The sequence below is a fragment of the Apostichopus japonicus genome, chromosome 21, assembly GCF_037975245.1.
Source record: "Apostichopus japonicus isolate 1M-3 chromosome 21, ASM3797524v1, whole genome shotgun sequence".
NCBI lineage: Eukaryota > Metazoa > Echinodermata > Holothuroidea > Aspidochirotida > Stichopodidae > Apostichopus > Apostichopus japonicus.
In genome coordinates this window covers 4,270,898-4,294,044 of record NC_092581.1, presented here as the reverse complement: position 1 = coordinate 4,294,044, position 23,147 = coordinate 4,270,898, and the positions used below count along the sequence as shown (strand labels likewise).

Below are 23,147 nucleotides of genomic sequence, written 5' to 3'. Positions count from 1 at the left end.
TTTTCCAGGGATCCATTGAGCAAGTCAGAAAACTTGATAAAAATACACAATGAAGACCATTGGGGATGATTGAGGGATTCAAGTATAGGTCTCCAAATGCTTTTAATAAAGTTGCTTTATTTGTCAAGTTTATTCTAGTCTCTTGTTTTAAACATGTGGACGTTTTTCATATACTGCAACATGTATATATTAGAATTAAAGTTGCTAGCAGCCATTTTTGTACAAAACGGCTCCTTAGATCCTTTATTGTAGCTTTGGATAATGTTTTCAAATTTTTACTCTTTAAGAACTTGTTTTATTTACAGAACAGCCCCTTTTTTAAACTGGTAAAGACAGCTTCTTAGATCCTTTGTTGTAGCTTTTTGATAATTTTGATAACTTTTGTAATGCATTTTATGTTTCACTATTAACTTAGTCTCATAAACTTTTATATGTCTTAACCTGTATTTTGATGTTCTGTATATTGTTATATTTTTATCCTATTTATAAATTTTTCTGTAAATTTATACTGGAATAAAAAAATGAAAATGAAAAAAAAAAAAACACAACAAGCGAGCACTTACTGGGGGGCCATGCTAAAGATAACTAGAATGTTGTGCATCATTTCCACAATCTTATCAGGTACCCGATTACCCAACCAACTTTGGTGGTTCGGTACCTGGTTGCTCGGCCAACTCTTAATCTTCAGATGCCTCGTTCCAAATTTTAGAACCTCGTGCAGGCACAATGTTTCTAAACATTATGGAACCATGTACTAATCAGCCATCTGGAGTAGGTTAGGCTCACACTATTTGTATGTTTGACCTCATTTGACCTATGCTTATCCCCAAAACAGTAAGTAACTGACAAACAAACTTACATACAAAACTTAAAATTTCAAAGTTCAAATTGACACCCTTTTCCTCTGCATCTTATGCATTTGTTTGTATCTTCACTAAAAATTAAACTGGTCTTTTCCTCACACTGAATAAGGGCCTACACAGACAGTATGGATAGCAAGCAAGCGGTACTGTGATTTTAGAGTATATATATATACAGACTTGACCTCTCCCTTTTGACCTCTTGACCTTTTGACTTTGACCTCTACCGATGAATCTTGCTGAACGACGGTCAACCAAGATTCACTCTTGCAATAATTTATCGTACTCAGACAGATTCAAGACGTCTAAGATTTCTGATGACCTCGTATGACCATGTTCTGTTTGCAATCACTAAGGTAGGGACCCAGATATATACTAGTACAAATTACCAAAATGAGATCTGATTAAAGACAACCAGGATAGGTATCGGTTTCTGCCTGGTTACAATGGAATACAAACAAGCTATCTTAAATTGGTCCTCACCTTCTGAGCACAAACGGATTATAGAAGTATATCTTGAGAAACTGCCTCTCACTTGAACGGTACCCATACAGCTGTCTGAAACACAAGATAGATTATCAAAAGAGATTTTATGATTAACTGGTTCAAGAATCTTAGTCTAACCCAACAAACAACTCTTATTTTTTTCTTTGGACCTACCAAAATGTGATCATTAAGTTACATCACTTCAAATGAATATATAACTTGGTACATGTGCTATCCTACTTTGTGTTTGACTGTCACACTCAGCTTTTCAAACAAATCTTTGTAAGTGTGCAATATGATTTTTGATTTCAGTTTCCAATTCCAGTTTCCCAGAAACTCCCTAAACCACCACCCCCCCCCCACCCCTTCCCCAGTTGTTTTACAATGGAGAAGCAAATATTTAAGATTAGCATGATAAGTATCATACTATTTCTGGGAAGAAAAACTTCTGAAAGACTACAAAATAAAATTGTCACAAATTTTCTTACATTACCACAAGTTTCTCAGACACAATCTCCAACAATTTTCTCCAATTACAAACTAAGATTTAACCATTCAATTCTAATAAAAGAGGATCCCAATTTTAGATCATAAAGATATATGGTATTAAATTTTTCAACATTCTTGTCTATAGTTATGTTTTTAAGAATTAAGTTCATTTACCTCCCTGAAACGGCTGTAATTTTAAAGACATGCTGCGTATACTTGTTGGCATTACCGGATCCAACCTGCAAGGCAGTGTCAATACTGAGAGCCAACTGTTGTAACAACTTGTCAGTAACTTCTGTTTCATCGCAAGGCACGTAGAAATAGGGAAATACCCCATGAATGTGAAGGCACGTTTTTTGTCCTGAAGAGATACATAGTAGAAAGAATGCTGTTACAGTATATGAGTGGTGCATGCCAACTGTACACTCATCTCTAAAGCTTTGGGTTTTCAACAGAGTTAGCAGTCGGCCAATAACAATAAAATCATGCCTTTGAAAGTTTGTGGGAGGAAGGACAGTTTTCTTATACTAGCTATCACAAATTATGGGGAAAAATGCTGTTTGCAGCTAAAGCAAGTTCTTTGGGTACTGAGGTAAAAATTATGGAATATTCAAATCACAAATGAATATGGAATAGTGAGAAAGGAATTGCAGAGAACTCAATCTCCTATCTAGTCCTTGGTTGATGCTGATCTTTGACATTTCTATTTGGAGGTGCCAGGCCTAACATACAGTCTATCAAAGGCTCACACTTCAGTTTCATTCATTATATCCCAGACAGTAAAGGATTGGATTTCGAGAAAAGTTCAGCATGGAATATATCCACAGAGCTATCTACCCCTCTCGTCCAAAGAGGTGCGATTCGGGGTAAATAATCTTTGTCATTTAGTTCATGACCGAATCAAACTTCAACCTTGATTCTTTTCAAAAAATTGGTTAGGCTAGGTATATCTAGTATAAATTTAGGTGTGGTCAAGAACAAGTGCCGATGTTACAACTTGATAGACTTTCTGTGTGTGTCTCTTTAAACATAGGTTGCAGCCTCAGAATAAGCTGTATCAGATACAAATAAGGATACAGCAAAAACCATTTAGTATTCCTGAATCCATTTCTTTCACAACTATTGAAGTTAAAACATTTAAGAACTTTCCAACAAACTAAACTGCAATTTTTTTTTTACATTTGGTAAACGTACCTGCCGGGGTCGATCCAAAAATTCGAAGGACAGGAACCTGTGTGACTTTAGAATTTCGAAAGTCGGAAAACACCACATCCAAATCTGGGATAGGAGCATGGAGGTAATGGTTGACCGACACTATGCGAGATGAAAACATCTTGCAAATTGGTTGTTGTTGGACACCCCAGTTCAAGGAGGGTGCCCACACATCAAAAAGAAGTGACAAACTTGCTGCACCCTTGATAAAGAACAAAAGGTTAATTGTTTAAGTTTCTCATTTAGAAGCAAGTAGTTTTATTTAGCCCTACATTTTATGATGTACTGTGGTTTTTGAAGATGTAACTTCTACAATACAACAACCCTTACCAGGGAGAGCAATACTAGCAGCTCCCTGATCTTACAACAGTTGCCCAGTTGGCCTTGTCTAGACATACAGTAGTTAATTTTCTTATACAGGTCTACAATTTCCTTCTATTTAATACAATGAAGTAAAATGATGAAAAGAACCGTCTTTCATTTCACTGAAAGTATTGGGGAATTAGGCCACATGCATTAGTTTCTGAATGGCATATTTAGCTTTAAAGTTTAAACAGTTTAAAAATGCTTTACAAATTTAACAAGGATGGCATGTCCACAGTATATCACAAATTATGCTCCACATACGCCATACAGCACATCACATGTTGACATGTATATTGATAATGATATACTTACATTAGGAATTATTGGCCTTACTATGAACTATGGTTTAGACTTGGTCAGACCAGCATACTCATTGCCAAGTTAGTCTCACAATTACCCTATCAAAACCCAATGAATGGTGAACAACTGTCTGAACCTAGGCTAAAGTTACATTAAGCTAGGCCTTGGGGGAAAAAAGTACAAAATTGCCTAACTCAGGTTGACACTACAGTACGTAGACTTACATTACAAGTAAGGTCAGCCTAAGCTACCTAACTCGATGGCTTTATTTGCTTCAGCATATACTTACATGTTATAAGTAAAGGTGATATTTGTCTGTGTCCTTCGCTTCTAGCATAACATATTGATTGAAGACATTAATAAAATATGACGCTTTAACCGTAAAAGTCGAGCTCGCCTCAATGGAAAATGAGCTGATGTTGATCGAGGTCCGTTAAGTGTAGCAGTGTGTATCCTAGGCCTAGCTATTATTATGATTGTGCTATGCGCAGCCTAGCCATAGTATTAGTACATGTGTACATTTCGAGGTATCGTATTTATACATGTATGTGTGTGTGTATGCATTTATGTGTGTTTGTATGTAAATGACACTATGGTCTTTCACGGTTGTTTACTACGCAAAGCCTTTTCTGTACTTGGATGTGATTTCAGAGTAAATAGTGCACAGAAATCGAACTATTTTCTATTATGCAGTGGTATGAATATTGAGTGAATGATTTGTAGAAGTATTTGGGAAAACCGCAAAAGTTGCAATTGAAACCAGTTTGGCATTATATTTTATGGATATATTACAGCTAGAAATGAGTGTAAATGTATTGAGAAAGGAAACTGAGCACGCGAAGAGGGACTCGGGTAACGCGGAGAATGTCAGAAGAGGAAAGTCACGGCACATGGTAGAGGAAACTGAAAGGGAAAGGCAATTGGGGGGAGGGGAGGGAGGGAAGGTAGGCGCGATGTGAGTAGAAAGGGAAAGGGTAAAGGGACTGGGAAATATGAGGACCGAGTTTCAAAGGACGTGGGACGGGGTTGAGAGCAATTTCAAGTTATTTAGGTGCAAGACCAGCTGAACTCCCTTGGATTGGCAAGATCTATATATAGAAACTTTTTTTCTGACTTGGCATATTTATAAATTTCGGGTCTGTATGAAATATCTCTAGACGTATCTTAAAAAATTGTAAGAAATATCAAAATTTACACACACCGATCAATATTATAATATAGGGGACTGATCCTTAATATGCGGTGCCCATGCACAGCTGGTGATTTTATTTTTTATTTTTAAAGAAGATGGTGTATACATGCTGCCAGGGGAATGCACTGATAGAAGCCGTCTCGATCCGGCATATGTTGGGGATCTGGGACCTTTTACCCAGAAAATATTCTAACGATCGATGTATTTCACTTTAAATTAGATTAGGTCTACATGCATTAGGTTGCCCCAATTTAGTGCAAGATATAGGTTGCGGTAATATGAACCTACTAATTTGCGTGAACAATTTTCGGGGTGGGGGTACACCCATCAGCACGTATAGTTCTTCTGTGACTGATTCCAAAATCCCCGACTGAACCACTGCGTACCCGGCTGTTCCGGCCCTTCCCGACTGACGATGAATGGGGACCGGTGGGGGGGGGGGGGCTGAGGGACCATTTTTGGCCGGGTGAGGAAATTTTGAGTTGGCCAAAATTACATACAGGCAAAAAATGAAAGACAGGGATGGACTATAGTTCATGGGAAGATGATCATCGAAGCAGGCCTCAAATATTTTTTTCAGTTTAACTGTTACCGTTCATTACAATTTTTCAATGGCCCAAATTGTGGACTCGCATTGATCGTGGCGTATTTGGCCTGCAAAAAACTACGATATTTTGAAATATTGAATGAGTAATGCATTTACAGAAAAATTATTTGAAAAGAAAATCTATCTTAAGTCGATTTTGGAATCAATTTTCGAGCCTATAAGATAAAAAGTCGATAATTTGCGGGAATTGGAACTCTCGAATCGCAAAATTTATGTACGAGAAAACAATCCAAATTTGAGGTTCAAAAGATCCGAGAATAAAGGCCGGTTTTTTTTTTTACAAACAGTTGTGGCAAATTGTTTAAAAGATTTCATACAAAATGTTGAAATTTTGAGAATCCGGTTGAAACCGGAAAGACAACAAAAAAGGCCTACGTACTCGACATTTTGGGACGCCGAATGAAAATTAAGAAATGCGCTTCAAACTTTTGTAAAGAAAAGCCGAAAGTCGAAATTTTGGAGATCAAGTTGGAATATTGATAGCCACCATTTGGATAATAAAAGTGAATAGTCTGGGATAAACAGTCTGATATTAGGAAATTGGAATCGAAACTATATTTTGGTAACGGTAAACCTCTAGCTACAACAACTTAATAACAGTCGGGAAAATCGATAATTTCTAGAAAAATTATACAATTTTGAATTCTTAGTGGAATTTTGTTGAGGTACAAAAGTCGAGATTCCCAGGCTAGCCTATTGTATTATAAAAAAAAAGGCGGAAGTTACAACACTTTGGAAACTACTAATTATACTTAAGCTACATACTCCTACAAAATTGTTATGATTGAATCTGATATATCAGTTCTGGATATACGTCTATATATATTGAAAACCGCGTACAAGATTGGCGTCAGTGCTATATATAGCCCCGCCATGGGTCCTATGACATGCACAAGATTTCAAATGATGTGTGCGTGGGCGGGGAGTGGAGGGGGGGGGGGTGACAAATTCAAAATTTACCCCGACTGTTTAAAATAGGGGAAGCTGAACTATTGGAAGAGGCAAAGTTGAATAAAGGATTTTATAAAGGATCGAGGGGTTGTACTGGGTTCATTTAAGTGGACTTCGATTTAGGTTGGACTGGGAGTCCTAACCCCACGACTGTTTAAACGTCAAATGGAGCATTCTAAGGCACATTTACAATAAAAGTTAGGTATATAGTTCAAAGCACAAGTTTGTACTATAATTAATAATAAACTCGAATTCACAAATTCCCCTGAATGGTTTAGTGGCCTGAATGCTTATGGGGCGGATAGATGAGATTGACATATATTATAAAGGAATTAGGCGGGATTACCGTGGGGTCACTTAAAAAAAATATACTCCCATGTATAGGGGTTGAGGTTCTCCCCCAAACCCAAAAATAGAAGTCAAATGATGAATTCTGATACATGTTAATAGTATAATTTAAGTCTTTTATATGAAGCTCTAAACGGAAGGTTGTGGTAATAATAAATTCACACCTCCCCACCCCCCTCCTCCGTGCACACGACTGGCAACACCTTCCCACCACACAAACAATTTAATTGGTTGCTCAGGCTAAGTTGCTACGACACTGCACTGGAACTGTTAGGAAAGTACAATCGAATATTGTGTCGCTGCATTTTCTAGTGACGAGATCTAGAGAAGTCAAAAATAAAAATCTGCCCATATTTTATTTTTACAGATTATTATACAAATAAAGAATGGTTATGAGTTGAAAGATGTAATTCGTTCCATTTTTGCTTGTTCCATTCAACGATCGCGAGGCGCAATTACATCTTTCAACTCATGAAATATTTGTACTACTGCACGCGAATGGGAACCCATTCATTATTTGTTTTATGAAACATAGGCCTACTATATTAAGATGGGTTAAATGCACTCATGCAACAGATTGTTTTGAACCAAGGGCGTAGGAACCGGGGGGGCTGGGGGGGGGGGGGGCGCCAGCCCCCCCCCCGGTGAAAAATGTGGAGGGGCGGAAGTATCATTCCGCCCCCCCCCGCTTCGCAAGTCAGAAAACCCCTTTTTCATTTCCAAATGAGAAAAAAAATCTCATTTGGAGCACCAAATTGCATCTAAGGCCTGGTGAAAATACAAAATTAAGTTTACAAAATGGAGTGGGTGTTGAAGTGTGCTATATTGCACCAAATTGCATCTGAGGCTACCTGGAATGCAAAAAATTCCAAAAGGGAGGGGGACACCCCCTCCCCTTAGACCCCTCCACCAGGCCGGCCATCAGTCTTCAGCCCCCCCCCCCCCACTCAAAAGTACCTTCCTACGCCACTGTTTTGAACAGACAGGTTTCTCTGCTCTCCTACCATAGATAAAAAGTGCTACCAAAAAATGATAACTCATGGTTCTATTTAATAGAGTGGAATATAGTGGATTTTGCATGCAATCAACGAGCAATTGACCAATCAAATGACCAGAATACAATTAGGTGTTGTATAAACTGTTATATTTTATGGTGGCATTGTGTACTGTAAGTTTCCGTAGTTACACAGTAAATTCGCAATAGTTACTATGAACAATACAAATCTCTTGTATGTGTTGTTTTACGTCACTGATACAATGCCGAAGTCACTGCTATCGCATTATCAGTGATAAGTAAAATTTAATGTAAAAATTGGGGTCTATTTATTCATTTTTTGCCTTGATTTTGAAAATTCAATAAATAAATCAAATAAAAATATCCGTAGCCATTGTGTGCAGCTGGTGTCGCTATTTAAGAATCGCGTCAGAACTTCCTTCTTTATGGCGTGCGCCAAGTCATCAGATTCTTTTTTCTCTCGAATTTTCTGGATATCGTCTTACATCGTGGACCGTTTATCTAACGTATTTGGTAAAATAAAATGTCCAATTTCCTTTTTAATATTACATTACTTTATGCCTATATGTAAAATTCTAACTTATGCTACGTGTAAAAAAAAAAAAAACCGTTAGCTAGCCTAACGTTAACTTAGGGAAATATGGCAATTTTAAATTGATCTCATTCCATTTATAGTCTAAATACAGCTATCGTCGGTCGCTTCTAAAGTGCGTATATTTTGCGAAAGCGCAGGATGGAGAGGTAATAAAATCGTGCAGGCTACCCGAAATGAAAGACAATCACTTAACTTAGGCTCGCAACTCTTATAGCCTAACAAGTAACGTTAACTGATCTTCAGACAACGCCTTCTGCGGGTCAGTCATGATGACGACGCCATTTGTACATAACCTTCGCAGTTAGTATAGGTCATAGGTATAGTCCGGGTTAACCCGAGATTCTTGGCATACGTTTTTCATTTACGTTTCGTATGTGAAGCAGACATAGCGAAGGTCAACCCTAAAAGGTGCAGCAAAATTTAGTTACAATGGGTGGTCATCCGTCCAGCACAATGTAACTTGCATATGCTAATGAGACATTTTTTACCTGTTCCTTATCTGACTATGTTGACTATCACAGCAAACCTCCATTGATCTTGTCATTGGTGTGTGAGCAAACAAGACATGAGCAAGTGATGTAGTTTAATGTATTCTAAGTTGGTGGCTTGATGATAAATTGGAGTTTGCTTACTCAAGGGCAAGCTACTTGACACTTATTTTTAACTACTATATGATGGAAAAAGCTATTCCAAAGCAACTGCAAATCTAATGCTATTAGTACTTAAGCAGCTTGTAAGAGATAGAATGGACAACTTAGATTTTTTTTGGTTAGGACCAAACACGGGCCAGACAGGAAGTTACTCTTTCCCCTTGTTAACTCTCTCTTCTAAGAAACGAGATAGGGCTACTAAGTAGCAACATTGTGACATCACCAATGACATCATGAGAAATGAGTTTAGTGAACCTAGGGTTAAGGGAATGGGGGTAGATCTATCTAAAATAATCAGTTATAATACCATAAATATAAACTTGTGCACAGTTTAGGGAATATTATGCTTCTCTCTGATGTTTTTGACTTGAGACATGTCAGTATGAGTTTAAATCTATCCTCAATTTATCGATGAAATAACAAACAGTAGTTGAAGGATGGAACTAAGCAACCATTTGAAGCTATGCAGTATTTGATATATAAATTTAAACTTACATAGGGTATATCCAAGATCTCTTTCCTTTGCACCAAGTATTATTTTAGGTAAATAATGTAGCCTGGTTCCCTGAAGTTTCAGAAATTAATTTTTTTTTTAATCATTAACACTGTTCAAGCATATTGTAACAACTAGATTGCTTCAGACTGATGTTATGGACCAGTGTTGATAGACTGTTAGTGTTCTGCTTGTGAAATTGTTTAGGGTCCCAGTTCCCTTTGTTCTCGGCAGCGCTTAAAGCAGCTTTTGACGTCCTTTTCATCAAATCTAACTTCAAATGATGATGTAAAAGTTGCCAAATTTACTACTTCGAAATTTTTTTTCTTAAAGAGATTTTCCCTTTAGGTCTGCAATAAAGCCCGGCCATAATATGAATATTTAAATGGTATGAACATCATAGATTAATGAGATATATAATTTTCACTTTGCTGGGGTCGTAAGCAACCCAGTACACCAAGATGTACTATTCCACCATGCTTTATTTGTGTACATTGTGTATCGCCGTGATACCCATGCAACTTTTTCGGATTGCTGTGAATGTATAGATCTATTTATCTCATAAGTAAACATATTAGCTATTCACTGATTGTTTGAATTTAAACTAGTGGATTTGAGAAACTGCATGCGGTTAATGTTTAATGAGGAATTTGTCGGAAGACACACTTCTCATTATCTGCAGAAGTCCTTAAATACTTGCCAATTAATGCTCTTGGGAGGGGAAAAACTTGATTAATACCTTGGTTTGCTGTTTAGTGATGAATACATGTAAAAAACTTTATGTGAAAGGGGAGGAAAAACGGCAACAGAACGCAAAATGCTGTTTTGAGGCATTTTTGAGCTTCAGCAACTGCACATTTTGCCATTCCAAGGTGTCCAATAATTTAAATAATAATAATACACACCAATAAAAGTTATGCATATCAAGTTTGGTATTGTTTTTTGCATCAGTTCTAATTGAAGTCTGGACATCCCATTTAAGTTAACCTTAGGAATTGAAATGTTAAAGAATTTAGTAATTGAAGATAAAGGCATTAATCATATCATGCATGACAAGAAAAAACTAGAATTAAAGGCTTATATTTATCACAAATTATGAGTTTTTACAGACTGACCATCCTCATGATTTTACCAGGAGTCTCCTGGTTTCTAAGGCAACCTCACACTTTTCCCATTTTATATTTATTGGGGATGGAAAATTCTAATTCTCCCTATTATGTTGTGAAAGACAGACCATTGGCAGGTCTTATTTTTTTTGTTTTTTTTGTCACCTTTATCTTCTTACCTTGTTTGTCTTGTTGGCATATTTACTTGTTTCTCACCAGCCCAATTGTGCAAACCTTTCATCTTGGGATAAATGTGAGGTGGGCTATCATTATCAACTAACTTATCTATCCTTCATCTCTCTTGAAGAATGAAGTAGAGATCTACTTCAATTTAAATGTATTCAACCAATGAATGCTCAGGGTTAACCCTGACAACCAAGTTTGCATTGCGCAATGGGGAAAACTACAGTTGCGCAATAAGGCAAGATTTGGGGGAATGCATCTATCTAATAATCTAATAATACATTGCCTGAGATAAACGGTGTTAACAATGAAAATGTTTGATCGTTCATTGAAACACCTAAATTTTCAGAGAAAAACCTAGGTAATCTGCGAAGAACCTGGATTACTGGTTGAAAAGCCTGGACCGTGGTCAAAAAATCAGGATTATTGGCGAAAAAACCTAGATTAACAGTGAAAAACATAGATTAAAGGTTGAAGAACCATGTATTTCAAGAAAATCTTGGATCATCAGTTGATAATCCACGTTTGTTCAACTGCTAGGATAGGACTTAACATATCAGTTGTAAAGGCAAGGTTTTTTCGATTATTAATCCAGGTTTATGGAAAGATAATCCAAGTTTTGGACTAATAATCCAGGTTTTTCAAGTGATAATCCAGGTTTATTTGTGATAAACCTGGATTTTCCAGAAATAATTAAGGTTTTTCGAGTGATAATCCAAGTTTTTTCATGATAATCCAAGCTCAACAGTTCTATTCCAGGTTATTCTAGCAATAATCCAAGTTTAATTTAAAAAAAACCTGGATTTTTCGGTTGATAAAAGTGGATTATTGAACGATAGTCCAAGTTTTCCCGCAAAAAACTGGGAATATAGTTATTATTGTGCATTTGGCTTGCCATATATGTCTGTTGATTCGTACTATAGGTCAGGACGGCTACCTAAGGATTCAATCCCCCCCCCCCCCCCGTAGGGACATGTCATTAATGGTATGGTTGGGGAGGTTGAAGTGTTCCCCAACTGGGGTCTCAGTCTTCATGGTGTTGTCGGTGGAGGAAATGATTTTATGCCAAATGATGTATATATATGATATTATGAAGGATGATGTAAAATGACATTAAATTAAAGAACAACTTGAATTATGATCAATACTCTGATTTATCATTTAATACTGTTCAGTGCTTCACTTGACATAGTCGGTACAATTCTTAACTTAAAATCCATAGTTTTGATGTACTTCATTAAAGGTACAGTAAAAAGTTCACATGAGGTCAAGAAAGTTTTGTAAACTTGCTAAACTTGGAAAGCTTTTCACAAAAGCTTGGATTGTACTTAGTATGTTGGTTCACTTTAGTGAGTACAACAAGCCTAGATATGTATTTTTTTTCAGTCAACATACAGTCAAACCTTGTGTGCATTACTTGTTGTCGTGTAAAACATGTCATAAATTCATTTTCTCTCTGGTTATATTTATTATGTAATAACATAGCAATCTTTCGTTCTTTGTTTTTCAGGTCAAAGGTTCACCTCAACCAAATACTATGTCATTGTAATTAAATTTCTTAGTTTCCGTGTGTTTTTAGTGTTTATCAATACAATGGCGTGTGTTTCCCAAAGGCCACAGTGCCAGGAACTTAAAATGCTTTTACATAAAGCTCAGGAAGCAGATAGCATAGTGGCTGCCTGGCCTGCTGAAGAGATAGATAATCATTTATGTGATATGGCCCAAGAAATTAAAATCTTCCCAAACAAGAAGCAGTTAAAAAAGAAATTAGCTCGAGAGAATAATGTCACATTTCATGATGGAAAACCTGTCACAGTTATCTCACAAGGCACCAACAGCAGAGAAAGTGTTATTTTTATTCATCTCATGTTTAAAGAATCGGAAAGGTACATCAGTTTTTTTACTCATAGATGGCCACCGACTGCTCCAGTTACTGCGAGTGTTTTAGCCAAAGCAGGATTTTATTATTTTGGAGTGGACGATACTGTCCAGTGTTTCAGCTGTAATGGTAGAATAAATAATTGGTCTCCTGGTGATACTGCCATGGGGGAACATAAAAGAATATATCCAAGGTGTAAATTTGTTAAAGGCATGGACACGAGGAATGTACCCGCAAGAGGGCTTTTAGATGAAAGTACTAAACAAAGCACTGAAGGAAGAAAAAATTTTAAATCAGGAAAAAGTTCAGCCTCACAGGATGAAGCTGGCTGTTCAGATGAAAATCTTTCAGAGTTATTACAGCCTTTAAACCTTGAGGAATCTGAACCACCCAGCGAAGCAAAATCTTACTTCATGAAAGAAATTAACCGGCTTTTATCATTTAAGATTTGGCCTATTTCCAGCCATGTGGATCGTTTTGACCTGGCAGCCGCTGGTTTTTATTGTGTGAATGAGAGTACAGTTCAGTGCTTTGCTTGCTTTGGCAGATTATCTGAATGGAAAGCCGGAGATCGACCAAAGTCTGAGCATTTGAGGCTTTTTCCGTCTTGTCCTTTTATCCTGGGAAGGCCAACAGGTAATGTGCCCTTGACTCCCACTGAGAAGGACCAAGCTGTAAGGTTTTTCTCGTCCAGTTCTTCTCGTCTTAGCCGACCACTTCAAATCGCATCGAATTTGTCACAATCAGAGAGGTATGGATTGCAAGGTCAAAGTTCAACCTCCCGTGGAAGTTCCGTGAATCTTGGACGTACAGCTCGGTTACCAGAACCAGCAGATCTGACGGTCAAGTATGCCAAATATCCAAATAACGCTTACGAACAGGCTCGTCTGGAGACCTATGGAAGATGGCCAAATGACCATTCACAGATCCCAGCAAATTTAGCTCGGGCAGGATTCTTTGCTACAGGTACATAACCAATCTTGGACTATATAGAGACATAAATCTTGATGTTGTATATATATATTGCTTTTTCTACAATTTGGGGTGGGGGACGGGGAGGGGGTGCGGGTCACAAGGAGCTGGGGATTATAATTGCTGTGTCAAGAATTACAGTATGTACTAAATTGTAAACTCATCTCTCTTCAACTGTGCATTTCCTTTTAGTATTTCCAAGCTTATGATCTGGTTTTTTCCCAATCTTTGCCAATTTTGACCCCAAAGTTATGATTTGTTATGATGTTATGACTTGAATTATGATTTGTAACTTGTGTTAGACATAAATTAAATGTTATATGCAGTTTTGAGAGGCTGAGATTAATATTTGTATGATACCATACATCTCAAATAAGAAAACTGATGAAAGCACAAAGAAATTCTACATATAAAACAAGGTTCATCTCAGTGAACAGAAGTGGGAGGGGGGGGGGGGTAAGGGAGGGGGATTAATGAGGCCCCTTTTTCAGTTAAATGTGTATCCTCTTCAAAGGTAATTTCTTATTAAATCGGAATTGACATATATGCATTGTTGATGCGGCATTTGTCATTGTCTTTTTGTTCAAGTTTCAAATATTTTCTGTGTTCAGATGCAGATATAAATATATCTAAACAACCTTGTGCTCTCTTTATCCTAGGTAATGGTGATGAAGTGAAGTGTTTCTACTGTGGTGGTGGACTCAAGGACTGGAGCATCGGTGACGAGGCCTGGGAAGAGCATGCCAGATGGTTCACTAGATGTGAGTGGTTACTACAGCAGAGGGGCCCAGCTTTTGTCGATGCTGTGCAGAGGAAGTTTGGACCCTCGGGTCATTCATACTTTGAACCCAATATGGTAAGAACCACTTGATGTGTAGTTTTGGGAGGGTGCAGGGTTGTCAGAGGTCTCCCCTTACTCTGTAACTTACGATTATTGACCAGGGACCTCATGATCTCCATGCACACCCTTTCATGAACACAGAGAGTAGAATTGTAGAATGGTAACGGTCATTTGAGAAATTCTGTCACAAGTGCTACAATAGGTAGTTCATCAAAGGTCGTCAGTATTGACCCCAAAGATGCCAGAAAATCCAATATAATAATGGTCACTGATCATGGTGAAAAAGGGAAAAGCATTTTGTGGACCACCCTCAAAAATATTTGCCTCGGTGGGATATACAATTGTCTAGTTTTATCCTCTGCAATTTTTCAGAAGAATCTGAAGCACTTTATAGAATGCACACATTGGAGGCAATACTGATAACCTTTTAAGGAAGGGATTTTTTTTTCCACTTCCCCCCCCCCTCTTTTTTTAAGTCCAGTCCATCCTCTTTGGTGACATTATGTTACGGAAAAAGTGAGCAAATGATGAAAGCAAAATTTTACCAGAAAAGTGACCAAATTGCTAAACAGATTACGCAAAGCTGTGTTGCAAATATTTGCACACAGAACATTCAGTGTTTTCATCGTTTAATAATGAACCATTTTCAAAAAGCTCAATGAATGATAGATCTGTCATGATGTCTGCGCTTAAGATGGGAATCTCAGTGCCTGTTACGTTTCACATGTCTTGAGCACATTAAAACAAGATATATATTTTTTCTTTTATGATACAGATAGCCAAGCCGCAATTCTTTTATTGTAAAGCCCGATAGAAGACACAGAACTTGCTTGAATGTTTTGTGTTATTTGTGTAAGGAGAAAACGACAACCAACATTTTCGTGTAACCTCAGTGAACATGGATGTCGTTGTAATTATAAAAGAAGCATTGCACAGCTGTTTATTCTCTCTGACCAGGAAACAAATCAAGGCTATATATATTTATATATTATGAGTTATGGAGTTGTACGGTAGATTTAAGCATGTTAGTAATGTGAAATCGCATGAATTTACAGTAGTAAACGACCGCCTTGTTGATGTGATTGCCCTCGGTTTCTCTGTACTGATCAAGAAGCAAATATGCAAATTTTTGTGGTGTTGCTCTTTAGTGACAAAACAGTCCACACACAATGTGTTTTAATCCATCATATAAAACAGTGAAGCAGATTGTTGTGAGGTATATACTAAGCCGAGTCCTGTTAGAATGCAGAATCTTCCTTTTGAGAAATAGTGCTCAACTATTGATAATATGTGCAGTCCCTAAGTGGCTAGATTCATGTCTGAGTACCTCTTGTACAATGAACCACCAACCCAACAGGATTGCAAGTTTAATAGTCAGTTTATGGTTTACATAAATTTTATGGTTAACATAAATTTGCTAAAACCTTAGCTATACAGAATAATGAGAGTGAATTAACTCCCCGAAGTCCGGCCAAACCAGGATTCCGTTCAGCTTGGGCTGTGGTTTGACCACCTCAGAAAATGGGGTAGAGCCCTGAAGATACCCAAAAAAGATCAAAAGAAAAAATATCTCAAAATTTCACTCTCAGTCTGGGAACCACATGGAGGCGAGTGGTCAAACATCGCTTATGCATGAAAAGAACAGCTTTCATAGGTCAAGAGAGGATCCATGGATAGTAGGCATCTCTCCAGCCGTTTTTACCTGAGCTTTGGATTAATTATAAACCCGAGAAAGCCAACTTCATGCAGTGCTCGCTGGTTCCTTTTGTGAAGTTCTGACTTGTTAAGAGAAAAAAACAACCATTGTCCATTCACCCATTTGCTCAGTCTATTTTGACTCCTGTTTATTGACACCATTTTGGTGTAATGTTACAAAGTGAATTATAGTCTTCACTGCCATCTCAAACATCTCTCTTGGGAGAACCAGCGGAGAATGTTCAAATAAGCAGCAAGTTTGAAGTCCATACCAGAAAACCCACATAAGATTTATTTTTTGATGCTATGCATGCATTCACCCAGGATCTGCAAGTGGAGTCCGGCCTTTCTCTGGAGGATAATTCTGTTCATATCGGTTCCTCCTCTTAGATCTGGTTTTGGCTCCACCCATAGAATTGTCTGTCATTTATGTTGGAATGACATTGCTCAAGAAGTAGAGGGTAATTTTTGGCTCAGATGGCTTTCCAGACCATTGGTCACTATGCCATTGTTGATCCATGTGTTGAGATTGTCAGCTCATGAAAGTTGTCCATGCTGAATCATTAATGCATGGTTATGTTATGCTTATGTTATGTTAAAGATTATGTTAAAAAGGTCACTTGGGGTCAAATTGTGCATGCTACAGTGAAAAAAGTGGAATCAATTGCCTTACATAACTCTTTCTGTCATAATGTATTTGCACCTTTCTTAAAAACAGACCTGGCTACCTGTCTGTATTCACTATTAAAAGTGTTAAAAGTTTGTTAAGTCCTAGAATTTCCTAGAAAATGGGAAATTATTTTTTGAAGAAACCAATGGGACAGAAATTCATTTCCTTGTTTTCTTATCAAGATGTAACTCTAGGGAATGATTTCTTCAATTCTTTCATTTCTGTTTTGTTGTGATCGCATACAACTGACACTTTCAGTATATATGCATCATTGTTGGTCTCTATTACAGTTTAAGGTACTGCTTGATAATTAATATTTTTTTCTCAACTCATTGAAAATGCTGGAACTTGATTAGCGGTTAATGAAGTGTATGATCAACGGTGAATGTTCATGAAACATTGAGTAAAAAGGAAAAAGCATTGGATAAATTGATGAGTAGTAGTGGTAGTAGTATATAAGTAACCAGAAAAAAAACAGAAACGAATGTATAAAAACGATAACTTGAAAAAATTTGTAAAATCCTCGATCAAAGAGATTGAATAGTCAATTGATCCATTCAGGGACAGATTGGAGACACAATCAATCAGTCATTTGGAGTGTGATCCTTCTCATTTATTTATCGTTCATTGAAATGATCCCATTTATTTATTTCAAAGGGTATACCTGGTGATGAAAATGCCATCTTACCTCCGACCTCGCCACCAGCACCGCCCCCTACAGGCCAAGAGCAGGCCTCCGCGGCTGCGGCCGAGCCAGAACCAAGACCAGCAGAGCAAAGGAAAAAGAAAAATGAAAATAGAAGACAAACTGGGAAGAAGCAACCAGATAAAAAGAAACAAGGAAAGAAGAATAAACCAGTTAATGAAAGTAAGCCGTTTTATAACCGACCTAGGAATTAACTACAGAAGGTGTATCTAACCCACCAGAGAGAATTGCGGTCAAGTTTTGTTTAATATGGCAATCGACTTGCAAACTATGGATTGCAGGTTCAAGCCCTTGCCCAGATCACTATGTGTTGTCGTTAGGTTTAAAGACACCTAATATCAATTGCCTAGCTTCACCAAGATGTAAAATGGGTACCTGTGAGGTAACTTGTAAATATTGTCAAGCGCAGCAGATTATGAGTTGGATGTCCCCAGCGGAGTTGTAGACGTGGTGCACTGTAGTGCCTCAGGAGGGACTGTTTGAATTGTGCAAATTTGGTCGTGTTGGTGCAACAGGTTACCAGGGATTAACTGTTGTATAGTCATGTGAACAGGTCTTGGTTTTTATACAAGGCTCTAAATTTACTATAGCAAAGAGTCAGAGAAAGTCAGGCTCACCAACCACCTCCAACCTCACCACAAACAAACAAAGGAAAAGTGAAAGTCATGTTCATTGCAGCAACCCATCAGAAAACAAGTAGTAGTCCCCTCCCAGCCCCCTCCCAACACGCTCCCACCCCCCTTGGTTATTACTTCTATGTTAACACACTTTGGTTTCTGTGTTCCCATGGTGATTTAGGAGTTGAAGAACTATTCCAGTCTGACGTTGTTCAGTTTATGGTAGACATGGGACAGGATGAAACCCTCATCAAGACTGTCCTTCGACAACGTCTTGAGTCTGGTCAGAGTCCATACCAGACATCTGAAGAACTCTTAATGGCCATATTTGAGGAAGAAGAGCGACAGAAGGCGGGAGCTGTCAGCAGTGTCCCAGCGGAGGAACCCGCTTCACCGAAAAAGAAATCCAACGAACGGAGAGTATCACCCGATCAAGAACCAACGAAGGAGGAGAAGCCACGTGACAGTTCCAGGACATCTCCTAAGAGGAAGCAACCTGCAAAACATGAAGGTATGTTCTGTTAGTTGTTGTCAAGAAACTTTTGCATTGAGATATCAAAACCAAGAAATCATCGATGTTCTCTTTGTGTTTATTTCTTGAAATTAGTTGTAACTATTGTTTGTCATTATGCTGAATCATCTTGATCAAGCTGTCTATTCTTTACTGCATTGTTTTATTCTGTCAGATGGAGAGGTTTGAATTTTTTTTTTGATCATCTATTTGCATCATTCCATTGTTATTTTTTGTAGAGGAACGTATTAACAGATCATTTATTTTGTGAACAGTATGTTGGTATTAAGTGCAGTGCTAAAACACCAAATTGACAAAAACAAGGCATACGGCAGATTCAAACTCTGAAAGCAGAGTCCATGCAGAAAATTTCTTATGGGGCTGACAAAGGCATATTCTATGAACCCGGTGATATTTGCATTCAGTTACTATATACCATCATGGAGATAACCATTATGCAGTTGACACATCGTGCACCAAAATTTGCATTGTGATGTGGCTATAAGTAAATTGCCTATGTAATTATTGTATTTTAATAAATTCACATAAAGTTTTCTTCTTCCAAAATGGGAGGCATTGACATATGAATACATTACAGTCATTGGTATATTGTTAACTTCACATCCTCCTGAGGTAAAGTTGGAATCCGATCATATCCAAGGTCAAAAAAATTAAGTGAAAAAAGAAAGCAAAAGAAAAGCACTTTGCTATCAGCAACTAATGACATCATAACTGCTTGCTTCAAGTTGACTTGTAGACAAAACTTGAAAAAGCAAAGAAAGTTGGTGGAAAATGTTCATAATTCTTAGATGGCCTTTATACTACACCATAATTTCACCATGACTACACTATGGTTTTTTGAGTATATATCTGTGGTTAAACTACAACAGAAAATATTATTGGCTCTGAGTGGTCGCCAAAAAGGAATGTATATTTAAAAAATGTTCATAGTTCTGAGATGGTCTTTATACTTCACCATGACTACACAATGATTATGTGAGTATATCTGTGCTCTTTATTGTGGTTATACTACAACAGAAAATATAAGTGGCTCTGAGTGGTCACCAAGAAAGGAATGTATATTTAAAAGATGTTCATAGTTCTGAGATGGTCTTTATACTTCACCATGACTACACAATGATAATGTGAGTATATCTGTGCTCTTCGTTGTGGTTAAACTACAACAGAAAAAATAAGTGGCTCTGAGTGGTCACCATAAAAACAGGTTTTCCTAACACCCTCATTTGGATTACTACTTCTTTGTGTGATAACCACAAAATGTGTTTTCCTACAGCTTTCAGCCTTCACCCTAATTCTACTGATAATTTTCTTTTCACTGCCGATGGTTCATGTTAATTCTTTTATGTTTCAGGTTTGTCACAACAAAATGTTGTGTTTGGTCAATTCAAATTGCAAGTGGCTGATCTCCTGACCAAACATGACTGTTTAATGTTGTGTACCCTCTTCGACCTGTCACCGAGAGACCTTGATGGAATAAGACAGAGTAATAATCCTGGTCTGCATGTCATGCATCATTTGGTGGAGAGAGGTATCATCCGAGCAGAAGATGTGACTCGATTAGCAGTTGCTCTGGAAAGGGTAAATTTAAATCGGGCTGCCAATCAAGTCAGAGAATACCAGCAGAATATTTCAAGATTACATATAAATTCAGAAGAGGTAGAAGAGGAGGAGGAAGATGAGGAAGAGGAGGAGGAGCAGTATAATGGTGAGTTGTAAACTTTGTCAAAAGACAATCCTGGTTTTAAGGTTTAACTTATAGAAGAACCTTTGACTTATCTGCTTAAATGATTACACTTTAATTTAACTGGCCAGTAGTAAAATATTTGATTTGGAAAGAAGCCAAAATGGAGGTGAACCTCACAGAATAAAGCTTTAGTGTGATTCGTTGTTAGTGTGTTAGATTTCCCTTGGTCATGAATATAAAATCTGGGAATTTTGTGAGAATTCCAACTGCATTCATTAGTCAAGAAAGGGACACACACACACACACACACACATATATATATATATATATATATATATATATATATATATATATATATATATATATATATATATATATATATATATATATATATATATATATATATATATATATATTAGTGTTTACACGGGTCCAAAAATCGGGAACCGGGTACCCGAGGGCCGTTACCCGTCGGGTATCCGGGTACCCGGAAAAATTTTGTTTACCCTCGTGTATCACGATTTTCAAGAAATTACATATTGGATGTTGTAATAAATGCATTATATTCTCTATTGACAATGTTTTCATGTTCAAATACGTAGGTGTAAGATAAGGTATTAAACCTCCCTCAATCATTTTTATTTGCTTCTGTTTCTTTCATTAACTTGTTAATAAATAAATTATTTAATTATAATTAGCATTACTACTAACATCGCACTGCCGCCGCTGCTTATGCTAGCTCGTGCACGTTTATTGGATCAAACCATATAAATATCCAATTTAGCTCTTAAACAGGTTTTAATACTACTACTATCTATTATGCAGGCCCGTGGTTCTCATTAGCCGCGAGATTGCGCGATTCGCGCAATTTGATCGCATTTGGAATAAACGATTAGTAAAAAGCCACTTGCGATTACTATTTTTTAGTTATCCCGTCTATAATCCATAAACATCGCGTAAAATTCCTTGTCAGCCTTTCCTTCTTTGAAATAAACGAATGAATAAATAATAATTTCTTCCACATGGTAGCCTAACACCACACTAAGTCAATGAGAAATCTAGCTAAGCCTAACCATCTGCTTATTTTCTGGAGATGTGACGCAGTTATATAAGACATCCATGGAATACTTTCGTTATTGCTGTTACGTTCGACCACATGGTTGCCTAACACCACACTAAGTCAATGGGAGTAGTCTAGCCTAGCCATCTGTTTATTAGCTGAAATTGTGACGCAGTTATAAGATATCTATGGAAAGCTTTCGTTATTGCTGTTATCTTCGAACACATGGTAGCCTAACACCACACAAAGTCAATGGGAAATCTGCCTAACCGTCGGTTTGCCATTTTTTTTTTTTTTTTTAAATCACACTTTGCGTCGGGCGGGTACCCGGGTACCCGGATAACCCGTGCAAACACTAATATATATATATATATATATATATATATATATATACATATATATATATATATACATATATATATATATATATATATATATATGTTTCAAACCGAGAGTAATCCTGTGATGTATCGTTTAGGCTGCTTTTAATGTCTGTGCATTGTATTGGCTGCAGTTTTTCATTAAAAAAATTGATGACATGACCTTTCTTTTTTCCTTCCCATGTTTAGAGTTTGAAGATCACGACTATCAAACAGCTATTCAAGCTCTGTCAGATTATATTACCCCAGCAGACATGACGCGTCTCTGCGCCCTCTTTGCTCTGACTCACCGTCAAACAGAGAAAGTCAGATCCAGTGATACTCCTGCCAGAGAATTTTTGTTATATCTGAACAGGAGAGGCACCATCGCACCAGACGATATGACCTTCCTGGTGGAGGGCCTGAAAGAAGTTGGCTTAGTAATCGTAGCACAGAGGCTTACCACTATGCTGCAGGAAATTGAGTCAAAGGAAGTTGAGGCAGAGTCCGCCGTAACAGTAACAGGTGGTAAGTTGATGTGTCAATTTGTGTTCTATTTCACCCTTTGTGGAAGTACAGGAAACGAAAACAAAAAAAAGGAAGCAGGAGACATGTTGAGTCCCTTATGATTTGTTTTATAATAGAATAGTTTGATTAGAGATACATTTAGTTATTTTCTAGAATTGTGTAGTTATTACTTGGAAATAAAAACCCTCTATCATGTCTAGGAGATCACTGTGTAATCAGTGCTTTGAGATGCACTTGATTATTTTATTGAAGCTTGTTCTAGTTATGACTGGGAGAGACTGTACTTATATCTAGGAGATTTAAGTCATCAGGACTAGGAGATGTGAGTTTGAATGCATCTAGGAAGTTTCTTCCAATCACCACTCTGAGAAATACACTTTACTATTTCTAGTCAGTTCATGTAATCAGCTCTTTTGATAATTACTTGATTACTCAGCAGTTTCTTCTAATTATGACTTTGAGATAGTCAAGCCTTAATTATTTGCAGGAGATTTTTTCAATCACCACTTTGAGAAGTACACTTTGCTATTTCTAGTCCGTTCATGAAATCATTACCTCGATCATTAAATTACTACACAGGAACTTCTACTCCTCATCACTATAAGATCTATATAGCTTGATTTTATATATGTAAATTTGCATCAACAATTAGCCCTTGGAAGTTGAGTAAACTTTTGTAAAGTCAGGGGAATCATGTAATAGGCATTTAAAGTTCTAGTGTTTGCACAGGGTATCCGGTTACCCCGGTACT

The 23,147-nt window shown here is 37.3% G+C and overlaps 2 protein-coding genes across 7 annotated transcripts in view; one reads left to right on the top strand and one right to left on the bottom strand.

Moving 5' to 3' along the window:
• LOC139962440 (uncharacterized) overlaps positions 1-11,900 on the bottom strand; it is a 73,865-nt gene extending 61,965 nt beyond the window's left edge. The window contains exons 1-4 of one of the 3 annotated variants that reach the window (XM_071962390.1): positions 10,850-11,900; positions 3,030-3,249; positions 2,010-2,196; positions 1,344-1,418 (exon numbers count right to left, since the gene is read on the bottom strand). In XM_071962390.1, the coding sequence (XP_071818491.1) occupies positions 1,344-1,418; positions 2,010-2,196; positions 3,030-3,168 (401 nt within the window). In that variant the 5' untranslated portion in view covers positions 3,169-3,249; positions 10,850-11,900. Of the gene's footprint in view, positions 1-1,343; positions 1,419-2,009; positions 2,197-3,029; positions 3,250-4,002; positions 6,381-10,849 lie in introns of those variants that run through there. The other 2 variants (XM_071962388.1, XM_071962389.1) reach the window with 2 other exon arrangements.
• Positions 1-23,147, top strand: part of LOC139962443 (uncharacterized) — a 42,825-nt gene that overhangs the window by 18,064 nt on the left and 1,614 nt on the right. For 3 of the 4 annotated variants that reach the window (XM_071962396.1, XM_071962398.1, XM_071962395.1), the window contains exons 3-8: positions 12,364-13,698; positions 14,364-14,560; positions 17,568-17,778; positions 18,415-18,744; positions 20,117-20,470; positions 22,079-22,396. In XM_071962396.1, the coding sequence (XP_071818497.1) occupies positions 12,447-13,698; positions 14,364-14,560; positions 17,568-17,778; positions 18,415-18,744; positions 20,117-20,470; positions 22,079-22,396 (2,662 nt within the window). In that variant the 5' untranslated portion in view covers positions 12,364-12,446. Of the gene's footprint in view, positions 1-7,984; positions 8,340-12,363; positions 13,699-14,363; positions 14,561-17,567; positions 17,779-18,414; positions 18,745-20,116; positions 20,471-22,078; positions 22,397-23,147 lie in introns of those variants that run through there. The other variant, XM_071962394.1, reaches the window with a different exon arrangement.